Source organism: Anarhichas minor, unplaced genomic scaffold (genome assembly GCF_050575085.1).
Source record: "Anarhichas minor isolate MPS153535 unplaced genomic scaffold, ASM5057508v1 ptg000007l, whole genome shotgun sequence".
Lineage (NCBI taxonomy): Eukaryota > Metazoa > Chordata > Actinopteri > Perciformes > Anarhichadidae > Anarhichas > Anarhichas minor.
The window spans coordinates 1,464,561-1,481,750 of NW_027466453.1; the positions used below are offsets into that span (position 1 = coordinate 1,464,561).

Sequence of the window (17,190 nt, forward strand, 5' to 3'; positions counted from 1 at the left end):
GCAGGGTTTAACTGGGTTTTATTCCACAACACGTTTGAACAGTTTAAACCTTAAAGGGCCAGTGTGTAAGTTTCTGTGAATCTATGCTTTCATTAGTGTATAATGATCTGAAACTAACAATTGTGTTTTCGTTATCTTAGAATGAGCCCTTCATATCTAAATAGGGACTCTTTACAGAGTCCACCATGTTACACCACCATGTCTCTACAGTAGCCCAGAATGGACAAACCAAACACTGACTCTAGAGAGAGACTTTCACGCTGTTACGTTACCTGAAGGCCACCGTAGTGAGGTTGGCTGTGAACTGCAGCCTCACCACTAGATGCCACTAGATCCTACATAGTGTCATTTTAAACCTGCAGCTAATAGAGGCTGATGGAGAAACCGCTCCTTTTAGTTTAAGCACACATCACATCCAAACAGTGGACCCCCTTAGTTCTTCTGACTCGGTACGGTCCAGCCACTGGAAGACAACAGAGCTGCTGCTGCATAGAAACAACCAGTGAGTGTATGTCAGGTAGGTGTTTTTATTTTAAAATCTGGTTTCTGTTAATGAGGCCTCCATCATGTGTAAGCAGAGCAAAGTGCATCTCCTACCAGTAACGTACAGCTGAAGTGCTGAGCTTTCATCAAAACATCCACATCATCACACTAACAGAGGAACTTCCCATTTCACCTGAGGGGGATTCAGAACATTAAAGTCTTTATATTGTGGGCTGTTTCTGGCCTTAGCAGATAAACAGGAAGTGGGCGGGGCTGGGGGTTGTGTTGATGGATGACATGGTGACCCTTCCCTCCAGTCTGCGGCTGTCGTCAGACCCTGAAGAGGACGTCCTCCTCACATGTTGGTGCTCATCCTGGTCTGGCTGTTGGCTGGTGTCAGCTCCCCCTGGCTGCCTTCTCTGGGTGGAGACTGAGAAGAGGACACAACATGAGTGAGGCACCGTGTGAGAAACAAAATAATCTTCACTTCTTGGATTCTGTGTATTTTGTGTACAAATGATAGCATGTGGAGAAGACCGGCAGCCTGTGTTCTAATATCTGTAAATGAGTCCAACTGGTCCCGTTATTTCTTCTACTGGTTTATTATCGAATCATTGCAACATGGAGGGGTATTCATAGAGAACCATTCCAGACCTTTCATTACTAGGTTTAAACAAGTCAACACTAAGGCGTCGTCATGTCCAAATACATGCAAATACACCAGAGTGGACTTCAATGCGTCTGAATGTCTGTGAGGTATACTACAGTGTAATATCTCAGTATTGATGCAGTGAGTCATGTAATGCAACATACATGTGACCACCCAGGACCTGCAGACTCCGTGTGAGCATTCTAACATGACAGTTAACCCAGTACTCTGGCAGGCTGGTTTTATTAACAGCTTCATATTTAGCTCCTGCTAAGCTGAGTGCATCAGAAGACACATGTTTCCTACCTTGACGTGGATCTGGTTGCGCAGCACAGCAGCTCGGAGGATCATGGCTTTGGCTCGTCTCTGGAACTCTTTGCCCATGTGAATAGACTTCTCAAATGTGGTGCTCCTCTGGTCCACATCCCTCGCATACAGGATCTATCAACAAGTCAGAGCCTCCGTTCAGAATGTTCCAAATGACATTACTCGCTTCAACATTTTCTTGTGTGTGTGCGTGTGTGTTTCACCTTGCTGTGGGAGTCGATGCGAGCGTTGATGAGCCCCTCCAGTATGAGCTGGGTGAGCTCGTCCTCCAGAGCTGCTACTGTGGTGTTGAAGGCCTGAGCCATCTTAGTCATGTCTGCCGACACGTAGGGGCTGAAATACTGAACACATGCACACACAACTGTCAGACATGCCACGATCAGACACCAGTTACTTTGTTACCTTGGGATTTAAAGGCTCTCTATTTGACATTCGGAGCATGAATATCAAACGACTATCATCTCTGTGAAGATCTAGAGGAGGAATGTCTCCCTGGCCACAGGACCAAGTCTCTCTCCCTCAGTGTGTTCTCTGTGCTCTGTCTACATTGCCTTATAGTGCATGTGAGCGTGCCCCACTGGTTAGCTCACAGCTGCTGCTCTGCAGTGCTCTCATACAGCCGTTACAGATTGAGTGTAAGAGGACGTTGGTGCCAAATTTAAACCAAAAACATCCCTCCACATGTTCCTGAGATATGGACAGACAACATCACGCCTGAATGCATAAACTCACCTGGATGAGGGCTCTGTTCCTGATCTGGCTGTACAGCGTCTTGACGTGTGGGGCCAGGTACATGTCCAACAGCAGGTTATCCTGGAGGACACACCACAGCACATACACTCTAAATCATCACACAATATGTTGCCATAGAACCTCAGCACAGTCTCAAACTGATGCCGTTTCAGTGACAGTTCGTCACCTTCTCTCACCTTCATTTCATCCAGCAGCTTGAGACAGGACGCGTACTTGGACTCGTAGAACTTGAAGATGATGTCACGGATCTGAGGTTCCAACTCTAGAAATAACTTAAAGGAGCTGAGGACATTAAAAAAAAAGAAAAAAAAAAAAAATATATATATATATATATATATATATATATATATATATATATATATATATTTACCATCGCCTGCTAGTCATTAAATGTACCAAGATACAGTACTGTGCAAAGGTTTTAGTCAGGTGTAAAAAAAATGCTGTAAACTAAGAATGCTTTGGAAAATATAAATAATAGTTTATTTTTATCAATTTACAAAATGCAAAGTGAGCGAAGAAAAGAAAAATCTAAATCAAATCAATATTTGGTGTTACACCTTTGCCTTCAAACCAGCATCAATTCCTATAGGTACACTTGCACAAAGTCAGGGATTTTGTAGGACTATAGTCAGGTGTATGATCAACCAATTATACCAAACAGATGCTAATGATCATCAATTACACATGGAGGTTGAAACACAGTCAGAAACAGAAACAGCTGTGTAGGAGGCTTAGAACTGGGTGAGGAACAGCCAAACTCTGCTACCAAGGTGAGGTTGTGGAAGACGGTTTCATGTCACAGGTCATACACCATGGCAAGACTGAGCACAGCAACAAGACACAAGGAAGTTATAGTGCATTAGCAAGGTCTCTCCCAGACAAAGATTTCAAAGCAGACTGGGGTTTCAAGATGTGCTGTTCAAGCTCTTTTGAAGAAGCACAAAGAAACGGGCAACGTTGAGGATCGTAGTGGTCGGCCAAGGAAACTTAGTGCAGCAGATGAAAAACACATCAAGCTTATTTCCCTTCGAAATCGGGAGGTGTCCAGCAGTGCCATCAGCTCAGAGCTGGCAGAAACCAGTGGGACCCAGGTACACCCATCTACTGTCCAGAGAAGTCTGGCCAGAAGTGGTCTTCATGGAAGGCCAAAAAGCCAAACCTCCGACATGGAAACAAGGCCAAGCGACTCAACTATGCACGAAAACATAGGAACTGGGGTGCAGAAAAATGGCAGCAGGTGCTCTGGACTGATGAGTCAAAATTTGAAAAATGTGGCTGTAGAAGAAGAAAGTTTGTTCGCCGAAGGGCTGGAGAGCAGTACAATAATGAGTGTCTGCAGGAAACAGTGAAGCATGGTGGAGGTTCCTTGCAAGTTTGGGGCTGCAGTTCTGCAAATGGAGTTGGAGATTTGGGGAGGATTAATGGTGTCCTCAATGCTGAGAAATACAGGCAGATACTTATCCATCATGCAATACCGTCAGGGAGGCGTGTGATTGGCACCAAATGTATTCTGCAGCAGGACAACAACCCCAAACATACAGCCAGCGTCATTAAGAACTATCTTCAGCATAAAGAAGAAGAACAAGTCCTGAAAGTGATGGTACGGCCCCCGCAGAGCCCTGATCTCAACATCATCCAGTCTGTCTGGGATTACATGAAGAGACAGAAGCATTTGAGGAAGCCTACATCCACAGGAGATCTGTGGTTAGTTCTCCAGGATGTTTGGAACAACCTACCAGCCGAGTTCCTTCAAAAACTGTGTGCAAGTGTACCTACAAGAATTGATACTGTTTTGAAGGCAAAGGGTGGTCACACCAAATATTGATTTAGATTTCTCTTCTGTTCATTCACTGCATTTTGTTATTTGATGAAAATAAACTGTTAACACTTCCATTTCTGAAAGCATTCTTAGTTTACAGAATTGTTTCACACCTGCCTAAAACATTTGCACAGTCCTGCATGTTTCTGTCATCATTCACTAAACTCCTCCTACCTGCTGGAGATGACGTTACGTTGGAGCTCCTGTCTGTCAAATGTGGCCAAAGCACACATTCCTCCATACACGGCTACGTTACTGGGCGACAGGAGCTGCAGGGAACACACACACATATTACACAGCTTTTTGTTAGTGGTTTCAAACTTCAGCCTACGGTAGTGTGAGGCAGCAGTCGGAAAAATACCCAGTTCAATTCTCTACGTCAAAGTAACCAGAGTTGTCCATAACCCATAAACAGCTAGGGTGCTTTATTATATTTATTTTTTCATTGTAATAAAATAGTTTTTATTCACAAGTTGCTATCTGCCATGCGTGTACATTTCAGGAGCACTAGTCTCCGGTTCTTAATAAGCCTGTCTGTCTGTATCAGCCCCCCCCACTGACACGCATCATTTTAGCTTCAGTTGAACTGAATGTGTGTGGGTCAAGTTGCAGCGCCATGGCACCACTCACCTCTGGACAGTCACAGTGGTCAAAGGAAGCCTGCAGGAAGCACTTGGCAGCTGGTTTATATTTCCGAGAGGCCAACTCTGCCAGGCCTGAAACAGGAACAAAGCAGCTCAGACCCTCCACAAATGATAGAGAACAGCTCTCTACAGCTGTTACTGTCTTTTATTCATATCACAGTAGAAGAACAGACTTGAAGCTTCTTCTCAGCTGATCTTCCAAATGAGCATAATGCTGACTTACCTGCAGCACACTTTAATTTGGTGAGGACTGCTTGATTTTGGCTATCTCGCTCTCCTCTTTGCTAAACAAACAAACAGAAACATCATCATCTAAAGGCATTTGTCATCTTAGTGAAGAACTTCTTCCTTGTTTACAACAATGGGTGCAAGACTACTTCTCTGCGTCATTGTGCGACTGTAAGGCGAATAGAGTGCAGACACTGGGACCTCTGCTCACCTCTGCTATCTCTGGTGTGGATTCTGCTTTGTTGACGTAGCTCAGTACATGGGACCAGTTCTGGAGGTAAACGCTAACCTGTGGGAACAGAGGACAGGGTTTACTCCTTCATATACTTTGTGTGCTCAAGTCAAATTGTTGAAAGCCCACCCCCCCCCCCCCCCCCCCCCCCAGTAGTTTCTACCCCACGCTGCTTTTCCGTTATGAGAGACAAAGCGTAAATGTAAAAGTACATGACAGCAAAACATAGCAAGCATCTAGAACTCCCACCAGCAGCTGTTACAATGGTTACTGCCACATGAAAACGTTGTGGGATACGGTGCTGTACCTTGATGACATTCAGACACATGTTAATGACGTGCTTAGCACTGGTGCAGTAGTCTCTGGCTCGGGAGTAGCACTTGAGGGCGTTACTGAGGTCTCCACAGTCCAGGTAATGATCCCCCAAGTCATCATGCCCTCTCCTGGGGAGGTAAAGATAAAGAGGTGGTAGATGTAGGGACAAGGGTCTCGTAAAGAAAACACTGGCAGTAGTCAGCTCGCCTCTCCAAGCATTTCTAATAAACCAGCTGGTAAAATGAATCAGCATGAACCTTCTTGTTACAAACCAGCTGTCTTTGATGGTGTCTTTAACGGCGTGATCTTAAGGGACAGGTATTGGGTGGTGTTGAAATGGTAATTCGCTAGAGATGCCCTGATCATGATTTAGCCGGACCTGGGTCTGTCCACGGTGGACCGGTCTCTGCTGGAGGACCGGTCTCTGCTGGAGGACCTGGGTCTGTCCACGGTGGACCGGTCTCTGCTGGAGGACCTGGGTCTGTCCACGGTGGACCGGTCTCTGCTGGAGGACCTGGGTCTGTCCACGGTGGACCGGTCTCTGCTGGAGGATCTGGGTCTGTCCACGGTGGACCGGTCTCTGCTGGAGTCTGAGCTGAAGGAGTTTCTGGTGAACCTGCATGATGTCATCTGATTTCACCAGAATCCAACCCGGTGGCACCGATGACGAGCATTAAGAATAACTCTATAGAAATAGACCATCTTCTCTCTGATGGTCTCTTTACTGATGGAGGTCTGATAGAGGATCAGGACTACACTGAGACTGGTTCACAACCAGTTAAAAGTTCCTCACTGTCACTTTAAATACTTGCTTTGATATACAAAATCTTGGCATTGTTAGTTTTAATAATGTAATTGAAGCTGCTTAGAGCTAGTGTTAGGTATTTAAACAGGTCATAATTCTCCCTTTGATAACTATTTTATATTGCTGTGAAAACAAAGTTACACTTGCATCATAATAGTGTTAGAATTTACCGTCACCCAATACTCATTTTTACTACATGAAGGTTGAACGCATTATAATACAAGTTATTGTAACCTCCATAATTGTAGCTGTTTGGCTCCGTGCTGTCTGTGAGCCGCATTGTGAATGATTAAATAATAAGTGGACTGTACTTGTTTCCCTCTTTTCTAGTCTTCTGACTACTCAAAGCTCTTTAACTCTACATAACATCATTCACCCATTCATCCACTGATGACAGGGCTACCATGTAACTAACATTCATACACCGCAGGAACAGCCTGCAGGAGCAATTTTGGGGTTAAGTGTGTTGTCCAAGGACACATGGACTAATTTGTTGTGAGCTTTATGTCTCCTTCACTCACCGATGCATGTCTATGTGTGGCTGCGATGTTACCGTCTGTGTCGCTCAGGCGGCGGCATCACATACAAGAAATACGAGACTGACAGTCCAGTCACCTGTCATGGCCCATCAGCTGAAAAACGTCCCGAGTTCGATCGGTGCAACTTTAGTAAGAACATTGATGCTAACAATGGCGTGTGCCTTCATACCTGATGCTCTCTTTAATGGAGTTTCCCTTGTAGTTCTTGAGATCAGTGTCCAGTTTCTCCAGTTTGAGCAGAGCCTTTTTCCTAGTGGACTCGGCCCAGGCAGAGTCCAGGGGAGGAGGAACAACACCACCTTCAGGTACCGTGTCCGGCACACCTTGCACCTCCCTAAACAAAACAACAACAAACATCTGTTACATTAGATGTTGACAAAATGAGTGAAAAGGTGACATTCACCAGTACACTGTGGCTTCTCCACCACACACGGCTACCTTCCTCATGATTTAAACGTTTTCACAGCTAGGGCCTGTGTTAATAGCAGTTGATATTGCTATATGTGACAATATTAATTAAGTTTAAATAAATAAACCATATAAACAAAGCTTGTATAAATAAACAAACCATATAAACTCAGCTTCAACATTGGCTTGGACTGAAAAATAAAAACGGATAGAGATGACATCTAAACAAAAGTATTATCAAATTAACAGAAGGGCCTACAAGTAGCAGGAGGTTGACAGAAGAGAGTACACGAGACAGGCAGACCAGTCCAGGACTAGGACGTGACACTAAGGCTGGGTATCATTTAAGAAATGACGATATAGGACCAATACCAGGACCATTAGCTGCTGGCCGCTAGACAAACAAGTCCTGCGTTACCTGCCGTAGTGCTAATGAGCTTTTGCATCCCTGAACTCTGATGTAGTACCACCTCCTGAGCAGGTTCAGGAGGGCAAAGTGCTTCCTGATATTAGACAAAATCATCAACTGGTTTCACTCCGTTTCCATTACCTCCACTCTCATCCATTTCCATGGGAGGGGGGGGGGGGTCGATTTTTGCTAACCAATCACCAGAGACTAACCTATCCGCCTGTATCTAATGTCACTTTAAGGCCACAGGTGATGTGTTGCCATGACAGCATACTTGTCAGTGTTTTAAGAGTGGAGCGAATTAAAAGAGAACGTTAATAAACAGAACCAGCCTACGATGTTGGGCGATACTGACAAGACATGCTGTATATGTAAAATGTATTTGTTAACCAAGGTTGTCACATCAAATTCAAAACTAGTATTCAGCACCAAACACCAAAGAGAGGCCATGAAGGGTTGAGAGATGTCGGGGCAGTTCTCCCTCAGAGGGTCTGGAGGATTGGTGGAAATGTTTTGGATTGCTTTAGGGTTGAAGATTGAAGACTGACTGATTAATTGAATTATTGAAGATTCACAACATTTTGTAAGGAGGTGGAAGCCAGAGCTGAATGCTACGGTTACAGATACAAATGAGGAAGACTGGAGAAGAGTAGAGGAGAGGGACCGTGATACACTAACAAAGGAAAAAGAAGCCGAGTCTCAACCCGGCATCTGGTAGCAGAACGACACAGTGATGATAGCAGCGTTAGTCTCCATTGTTGTTATTATCCCTCAGTTCTGGGCAACGCTGACAACGCTTGAAAACGGCATTGGTCCCCCTCCTGGCTCTGATTGGCTGTTCGCTGCACTTATTCGTTGATTACATTTTTATCAAGAAACTGCGGTTTCATGTCCCGATGTCAGAGGAATCAGTCCACTTGAATTAGGTGGAGTAGGCGGATTCAAATGTCTGGGACCAGGTTCGCACAGAACAGGGAACACAAAAGCAGGGAACACAACAAACTACAGGATGTTAAGCTCCTGTGGTGTAAAATGCAAGAATGTTCATTTTGGGTTCACAGAGTGCTAAGAAATCAACAACCTCTTTGGTAAGAGTACACTACTCGCTAATATGATCCGTTTTCAAATCAGGATTGCACTCTCTCCAATAGAGTTCTCATGCCACAGGGTCATTGAGTAGAATACCGTGAGGCCTCTGTGAGTTTGCGGTGGATCTCTTCATAAGTGTCGACATTGAAGGTCCTCTGGACGAAGGTGAGGGCCATCTTCAGGGCTTCCACCCGGAGCTGAGGGCAATGCTCAGCGATGAACTGAAGCCTCTCAATGCGCATTAATCCACTGTAGCTGGTGGCATACTGCTCCAGGTCCTACACACAGGGAGAGGTCTTATTAACAGTGTGAAACCTGCTGCTCTCAAATGATCATGTCACATTGAAGTGATGTCATAGTAGCTCCATTGTTTTTAGCATATTTGGGTTAGGTGCTCCATTAGACTTACGGTTGTTTTCATGTACTAGGGCTGTCGTTCAAAAGTTTTACCTCTGCAAGGCCTGAGCCTGGAGAGAGGTTATGCGTTTGGTCTGTGTGTGTCCGTGACTGAGTGAGTGTGAACCTCTGTGTCTGTCCAAAGCTAATCAGCAAACTGCAGAATATATTCGATGTCCCTTTAGAGCTGCATGCTCAAGGAGCTCTCATAGTTAGTGACTTTCTGTTTTATTCTGCCACTGACTGCCTGCTGACTCGTCCCTCACTACTCAGCTAGTGACTCCTAACAGGCCTCCTAGTGGTCTCAGCTGTGTATCAGCTGGTGTTACAAAGCTGAGACCAGAGAAACACTTTGCACACTGTTTTGGTTCTTGTGTTTGGCTAACTGCTAACAGAACTACTTGTACACACACTGCTGCACATCAGCGTGGTGAGTTTACCTTTGTGTATGAAGTGTCGTGTACGACCACTTTGAGCCCGATGCTTGTATAACGTTTGTTTCTTAGTTTGAATGAAGTGTGCTTGACGAGGCTCCACAGCTCTGCTTGTATTCATTCAATCAAACATTACAGCAGTGGTCCTTGCAGACTCACCTGGAGGAGATCTGCACTCTACCGAGTTCAACTTTCTAGTTGTTTTATGTGTTGCACATAAGACAAACATTCGCCAAGCACTGATAATCAAGTTAAAGAATAATAATGACCATAAATGATTGCACATCTAACCTGCGACAAGGCAAGAGGCTATGATGGACTTAATGTTATGTGTCCATGAGGAACATAACTTCAAAGTTGTATCTCCACCATCTTACCTACAATTATGAGAAATACGTATGGCCAGTACAGTAAAGTGAAACTAAACAACAGCTTCATGCAAATAATTATTGTATTTGGCAAACAGTTACATTGTATGCCACCATCATGGGTTAGCGTGTGTGTGTGTATATGAGAGTCTGTCAGGTCAGTACCAGCGTTGGGTTCTCCACTATGTAATTGGTGTCCGGAGCATTCTGCTGGTCCTCCTGGGGGTCTGCGTCTATCTGCATGGGCTCCACAGACCCCTGAGAGAAACACACCAGACACAGAGGTTAGCAGAAATCACAATGCAACACATGATCAACATTATAGCGGAAATACATTAAAAAAATACTAGAACTGTAATAGAAATGTTTCATGACGACTAGTGTCAGATTTCCAGATTAGGACTGTCCTCGACCAAAGGAATCCTAAATCAACACTCACAACATTTTATCAACTCATCGATGAGTTGATTTAAATCAGCAGATCTGAAAAAACGGAGTTTATCCACATAGAATCACACCAAAGCACCACTTTAAATCTTGTGTTTAACAGATTTGTGCTTATTAGTATCTTGGAAATACCCATTCAGCATGAAAAAGCATTAAAAACCACAACAAGCACAGCAAACTGTGTGCTGCAGCGCGATCCAGCAGCTGAGCTACAGCTGAACCTCTGTAGCTAATGTTGATGCTGGCTTGTGAACCTCAACAACAAACCTCATTTGAGAGCCAGGAGCTGATTATAGAGTGAGCTAGCATGGCACAGTAGCACTTTGCTCTACACAGGGATTTTAATCATTGGATGGTAAATCACAATGTTCACTGGTCTTTAAACTTAAAGCAATGAGATGTGCTCTACTGTTACTGAATAACTACAATAATAAAACAGAGCTGGTTCACATTGCTAATGGGAGATCAAGGAATGGATGTGTGAGAATTGATTGTATTGTAAATGTTCTACACAATTGGATATAATGGGATTTTTATGATGATTTCAACAGTGGTAAAAGTGATTCACAATAGGTATTAAGCCTTGTTCTTAATGGGATGCATGGTTGGCAACAAGCAAGGCAAAATGAGCATACAGGATTCTTAAGAGGTAGTGTGGCGTTGCCACAGATGCAACAATCGCTATGTTATCATTTGCTTTGTTAGCTTTTCAACACGCTACCAGGCTGATGTTGAGTGAACGCTACCTTTGGGAAGATAAACGTCTTGCAAAAGTCGTACAGTTAGTAATAGTTAGTACTGTATGCGTTATCACATGTAAAGCCACGTGTGTAAGACTCATTAGAGATGGGCGTGATACCGAAGCTTCTTTCACTCTGGTGAAGTGCACTGTATCAATACATTGTGTCCAAGCTTGTGTTAAATGAAGAATACCACGAGACTGACGGCGTCCGAAGCTTCAGACATCACTGGTACTTCAGAAAGCGCTTCAGTCAGTTCTACAGTTTTTACAGTTTAGCAGAGATTAGAATAACAAAGAAATGGCAAAGTACACAACAAAGACATAATCATAAGTATGATAACATCCCCCCTACCAAGTCATAATGTAATCAAAGTGATAGGCTCATTTAATGAATGTCACATCGCGACTCATATCAAATGTAAATAACAGCAAACATTAAGTTAAAACACATACGCCCACAGTGACTCTGGGCCTAAACACCAAAAAAGATATTTAAAAAAAGAAGATATTTTAGATCCAACAAGAGTCTTTAAGTACAACGCATAATCCAATATTTTATTGTAACATAATACACAACCACGTCTACATTTGATGCAGCACTTCTGATTTAACGTTAGCATGCAGGCTACTTGGACTTTTATTGTGCATTTGAGACTAAAACCATTAAAATCGCTGTCGTTATAAGACTTGAGCTCAGGTCTTCTTGAGCGTTGTGCTAGCTACGATGTGGAGCTAATGGGACAAACTGCTAATAACAGGAAGTTGGCTTGCAGTGCTAGCTTATGATGCAATGATAAACACAAGCCGTTCTTCAGTCTATGTTGTGCTTTGTTTTGGTGAAGAACCGAACTTAAGATGTCTGTGCATCAGTAAGAGCTCTACAGACTACTGGTTAGCGTTGTTGTTTAGCCAGTGTACCGTTAACACTGATATCGTCTCCACGTTAAGTCAATGGAGGCCTTCCGTCAGTGGTTAGCCTGCACTTCCCAACTCGATTAAACCAATCTCTCGAATTCAACTGTTTTACTGGCAAACGTGCATACATTTAAAACTTTACATTTAATAGGTCAGCTTCCGGCAGTAACGGTGATTGTGTATTTTTCTTGCGGTTGTCTTCACTTCGCACTGAAACGTTAGGGAATGACAGTAACGCTACCTTTGACAACAAATGCCAAACGCTAGCTAGTTAGTGATTTAATTAAACAAAATATTGCTTCGTATATGATTTATACGCATTATCAAACATAACGAACGCATGATGCTGGTCTTGCGTAGTCTTAAATTGTGATATTTAATCATGAACTGAGCCGGAGCTAAGTTTATTTAGCTAAAACTAGCAAGCTAACTGCTAACATTAGCTAAGGTTACGCCACTTACGCCAGTTTTCAGAAATATTGATAGGTTAGAAATTACAAAAAAAGCGATGGTTAAGACTTACCTGAAAGTTAAACACTTGTAGAGGCAAAGGCATGTTATTTATTTCTTACTTCAGGGTGGGTTTTGTTAGAGGAGAATTTATCACAAAGATATTGATGTGCGGCGTGCACTCTAGCAACCGCGTCTCTAGTGGGCTGGGCCTAACCTACTCCTCGCTACGGCTCGCGGGAAGGCGCAGTTTGACGTTTGACTTATTTTTCCTTCTTCTTCTTTTTTCAGTTTATTGGCAGACTATCAACCAACGTTTAAGGTGCATGCCGCCACCTACTGTACCGGAGTGTGTAACAGCAGGACATTATAACAGTTAAACAATAATAATGTTATTATTTATACATTTAAAAAAAAGCTGAAAGCTTTTTACCTGAACTTGTTTGTCCCCTATCTCTAACAGTCCTTTGATGCTCCACTCCCTTCCTAAAGCTACCACCCTTCAGTCTTTCTCTTTCCACACTGAACTTCCTCCACTCTATCAGCACATGTTCAACACTTTCTTTACAGTTGCATATCTCACATGTATCCCACTCTGTCTTTTTCATGATGTATAATGTCTCATTGAGTCCTGTATGTCCTAACCGTAATCTACAGAAAGTAACATCTTCTTTCCTACATTAACTTCCATCACTTCTCACTCTGACTGACGTCGTCTGACTTTTGTTATAATTTCTACCTTTATTGTCATTATTCCAAATTCCTGCCAAGATGTAATCATTTCGTGCTGTATTACTGATTTTGCTTCTGACCTCCCAAAACAAATTTCGAAAATATCATTTTTGTTTAATGCTCTTTTGTCAAGTTTATCTGCAACCTCATTTCCCTCTATTCCAACATGAACCGAAATGTACATCTATTCCTAATTGTTGTAAGTTCAATAATGAAATAAACTTCAGTTAGAAGATCCTCTCAAACTGTTTGACCAGATTGTATACTTTATATTGCAGCTGCAGAATCTGAACATATAACTACTTTCATTGGTTTAACCTCCTCCACCCACTGAAGACTGATGATTATTGCTGTGTACACTGATTACCTGTTTGAAATTATTTCAACAATTCCTTTGTTGAATTCTGGAATGTATATGCCCACTCCTACATGATTATTATCTGAGTGTTTTGGTCCATCTGTACAAATATTGAGATAATTACAATAGCTTTTCTTCAGGTAATCTTGAACCAAGTATCCGATGTTATAATTCCTCTCAGTCCATTCTCTTCTCTTTTGTAATATCTATAGATTTACCTTTGGTTGTGGAAGTATCCATGGAGGAATGCTGCTACTAATAACTGCCGGACTATGCTGTATGGTATCTAATTTGAACTCTTTAATATTCCTGTTAATGTCCCATCCAGAGCTTTTACCAGAGAATGTCGAGTACTCCCAACAATTGTATAGGACAGTCGATGCTATATTTATGTTAAATCCACCCTGAATTCTAATCCAGTGTGATAGTGCTAATTTTGTTCTCCTCAGATGTAACGCCAGTTCCCTGGATTCCACCAGCAATGCATTATGGGTGTGGTTTAGACTGCTCCCAAGCTAAATCTATCTAATTTTTCAAAATTACTTTTTGCTGCTGCTTCGTACACCATTCTTCTTCTTCTTCTTCTTCTTCTTCTTCTTCTTCTTCTTCTTCTTCTCCTTTTTCTTCTTCTCGTTCTCCTTCTTCGTTTTAACGTGGGCTACAAAGCTTTAAAGGTATGTCCCCATCCAGTGTACACTTCCCCAACAGTTTATAATGTGGCGAGTAGACCTGTTTCCTGTTTCCCAACACTACTGTGTTTATCCCCTCTGTAACAACCTCACAACCCTTTAGAAGACCGTAGGTCTGCATGGGGATGGTACGGACATGCCTACCAATGTTTTCCCTATCAATATTTGAGCCAACTCCTTTGCATTATCCTTGGAGTGAACACACACACACAGACATACATACACACACACACACACACACACACACAGACAGACACACACACACACACAGGGAGAGAGGACCGGCATGGCTGTAGCTAGATATCCCAGAGGTCCGGGGCCTTCCATCAATGTGTTGGGTGAAGAACCGGCCGTGGTGATTCAGATTGCCACATATGAACTAGACCTGTAAACCAAACAAATATATTCAATATGTTGAATGACAATGGCACCATTTATATGATCCCTCAGGCAAACTCATCTCCATCTTTGTTTTCTTTTTCCTTTCACAAAAGTATCTTTATATGTATAAATTACTCTATAAATACATATATATAAATGTAAACACAATCCATGGATACAATTTTATTTTTTACAAATATTGTGACGAAGGACGACCTCTATAGACGGGTTTCGGAGAAGCAGCCGAGCAGGAACCGCACTACGCCCCTTGCAGAAGAGGACGGCAGTCAGCTGCTCGCGGACTAATATCACCGGCATTAAGTTGGTGAAAAGGCTTTGATGAGAGTGTCGGCGCAAAATGATGGCCGTGTCTGTAAATAGATTAAAGTTTGTTTATGTGGCTGTTCGGAGTTTCACTTTCAAGACTGTGTGCGTGCAAACAATAAACCTCTCAAAGCAACATCTTGTCTGGAGTGCATTCTGATAGATGGCCACAACTTGTAATGAACCAGTAAAATTATACAGTCCTTCCCAGTCAATCTAACAATTGGTCCTTTGAGCCGGATTCAGTGTGGTCACCGTGGGATTGATTAAAGATGTTTCCAGATCAGCAGAGGACTCCACGTCCTGCAGACGCTTGTCCCCGCCGAGAGACACGGCCACCAGCCTGGATGGAAGATTACACTGTCTCCATGCCAGCACAGCAGCGGCCTTACCACAGCACAGAGAATTTCCCGGAGAGAAACGCAAGGATGGGAGTGCTGCGTAAGGAGCGGCAGCTCAATATCCCTTCCAGCCTGAGTATGCAGACACCCTTCTCCAGAGTACGCCTGCCTCTCATCGACGGAGGCCTGCAGCAGAAACGGCGCCAGAGATCCTTGAAGCCCTCCACAGGCTGATGGAAGACAATCACAGGTTGCAGCGACAGATGATGGACATACACAGGCGACTCCCTGACCCACCACCACTGCTACAGAGAGCCCCCTCTCTTCCACAGACGTCTGAGCCCCCTCAGCAGCAGCACGTAGTGCAGGCTGACGACACGTACCGCCCTCTGTCATTCCCCTCACCTGTGCAAGCTAATGGTCACACTCTGCCTCCAGTCGATAATGATGACTGGCCACCACCCCCTGTAACAGAAGACGTTGTTTACCAGCCACAACCACCATCACAGGATCTTGTGGCAGAGCTCACAATGCCGCTGAGAGACATGTGGACGAGACGTCAGGAGCAGTCTCTCTGTGGCCCAGAGCCAGTTTATCCTGTTTCCCGGATGCATACACCAGATTATTATGAACGTTATACCCCACCAAGGAGAGAGTCACTGCCCAGCAGGCCGCTACTCTCCCACCACCAAGAGACTGTGTACCGCGGTCCTAAGCCCAAAATCCCTGCATTCACTAAAGGAGATCCGAGGGAGTTTGCTCGGCTTAAGGTTGCCCTGGAGAACCTGCTGCCTCAGGATGCTACAGAGCGCTTTAAATATCAGATCCTGGTGGACCACCTGAAGTATGAGGAGGCGCTGCTCATAGCGGACTCCTACACCAACTCGTTGCAGCCATACACTGACACGATGGCTAGCCTCATTGAACACTATGGCCAGCCTCACCAGTTAGCTCTCAGAAAAATCGCTGACCTGATGGATGCCCCGAACATCGCACGTGGAGGAGACACCTGTGGGTTCAAGCAGTTCGCACTGCGATTTAGAGCACTGGTTGGTATGTTAGATCAGCTTGGGGACAGTGGACATACTGAGCTCCACTGTGGGTCACATGTGACACGGCTGTTGTCCAAGCTGCCTCAGGATATGCGGGCTGAGTTCAAGATGTTCATGTACCCCATGCGTGTTACCATCCCAGCCTCTTGCACTTTTCAGACTGGCTCGACAATGAGCTGAAGATTCAAGAGACACTAGCTGTGTCTCAATTCAGGGGCTGCATCCTTCGGAGGACCCAGCCTTCGCGGTCTACGTGGGCTGCGTCCTTTGAGGACCGCGAAGGCTGGACTGTGCGGTCTACAAAATGAGACGGCCTACGCTACAGAGGACTTCCCGGTTGCTAATAACTTGGTTGCCTCGACTCTGTGGCACAGACTCATCGCTCTGACGCCACAAGGAGGCCTCATAGCCGAGATACAGAGGTCTGTCGTGGACTTCTTCTGGTCTGGCCGGCACTGGATTCGTGCAACAGCTCTCTATCTGCCTGTGGCAGAGGGGGGGCAGGGTCTCATCGATATCCAGTCCAGGATCGCCTCTTTCAGACTCCGGACTGCACAGAAGCTGCTCTATGGCTGTGTCCCCAGCTGGATGGACACTGCTCGACTGCTGCTGAGGAGAGCTGGGCGGTTGGGATATGATAAGCAGCTCTTTCTCCTACAACCTGAGAAAGTGGACTTGGCCGGGCTGACGCCGTTCTACGGCTCTGTTCTGCAGGCGTGGCAGGTTTTTAACATCTCATGTGAAGTTGATGAGACTCCGGGTGTGTGGCTGCTGGAGGAACTTTTGTTTTTCAACAGCTTCATAAGGACTCAAACGCTGCAGTCTGCTAGCATGCGAATGTGTCTGAGAGAAGCCGGC

General features: G+C 44.4%; 1 protein-coding gene across 4 annotated transcripts; it reads right to left on the minus strand.

Moving 5' to 3' along the window:
* Window positions 1–507: 507 nt before the first annotated feature.
* gps1 (G protein pathway suppressor 1) lies at window positions 508–12,690 on the minus strand. Of its 4 annotated transcripts, none has more exons than XM_076081998.1 (15): window positions 12,529–12,688; window positions 11,282–11,346; window positions 10,067–10,159; window positions 8,800–8,981; window positions 6,967–7,131; window positions 5,446–5,581; window positions 5,118–5,195; window positions 4,902–4,962; window positions 4,665–4,750; window positions 4,209–4,333; window positions 2,389–2,494; window positions 2,192–2,272; window positions 1,663–1,800; window positions 1,439–1,573; window positions 508–913 (listed from the first exon to the last, which is right to left on the minus strand). In XM_076081998.1, exons 2-15 carry the CDS (start codon window positions 11,312–11,314, stop codon window positions 839–841), a joined length of 1,494 nt encoding a protein of 497 aa, XP_075938113.1. In that variant the 5' UTR covers window positions 11,315–11,346; window positions 12,529–12,688; the 3' UTR covers window positions 508–838. The 4 variants fall into 4 exon arrangements, with proteins under 4 accessions (XP_075938113.1, XP_075938130.1, XP_075938137.1 ...); XM_076082015.1 differs by having other exon boundaries at window positions 4,209–4,303; window positions 12,529–12,687; XM_076082022.1 differs by lacking the exon at window positions 11,282–11,346 and having other exon boundaries at window positions 4,209–4,303; window positions 12,529–12,690.
* Window positions 12,691–17,190: the final 4,500 nt, after the last annotated feature.

Coding starts and splice junctions, on each gene's coding strand:
- gps1 (XM_076082008.1), bottom strand. CDS start 12,561: ATGCCTTTGCCTCTACAAGTGTTTAACTTTCAG. Junction 5,582..6,966: donor TCCATTAAAGAGAGCATCAG/GTATGAAGGCAC, acceptor TTACCTCCCCAG/GAGAGGGCATGATGACTTGG. Junction 4,334..4,664: donor ACCACTGTGACTGTCCAGAG/GTGAGTGGTGCC, acceptor ACTAACAAAAAG/CTGTGTAATATGTGTGTGTG.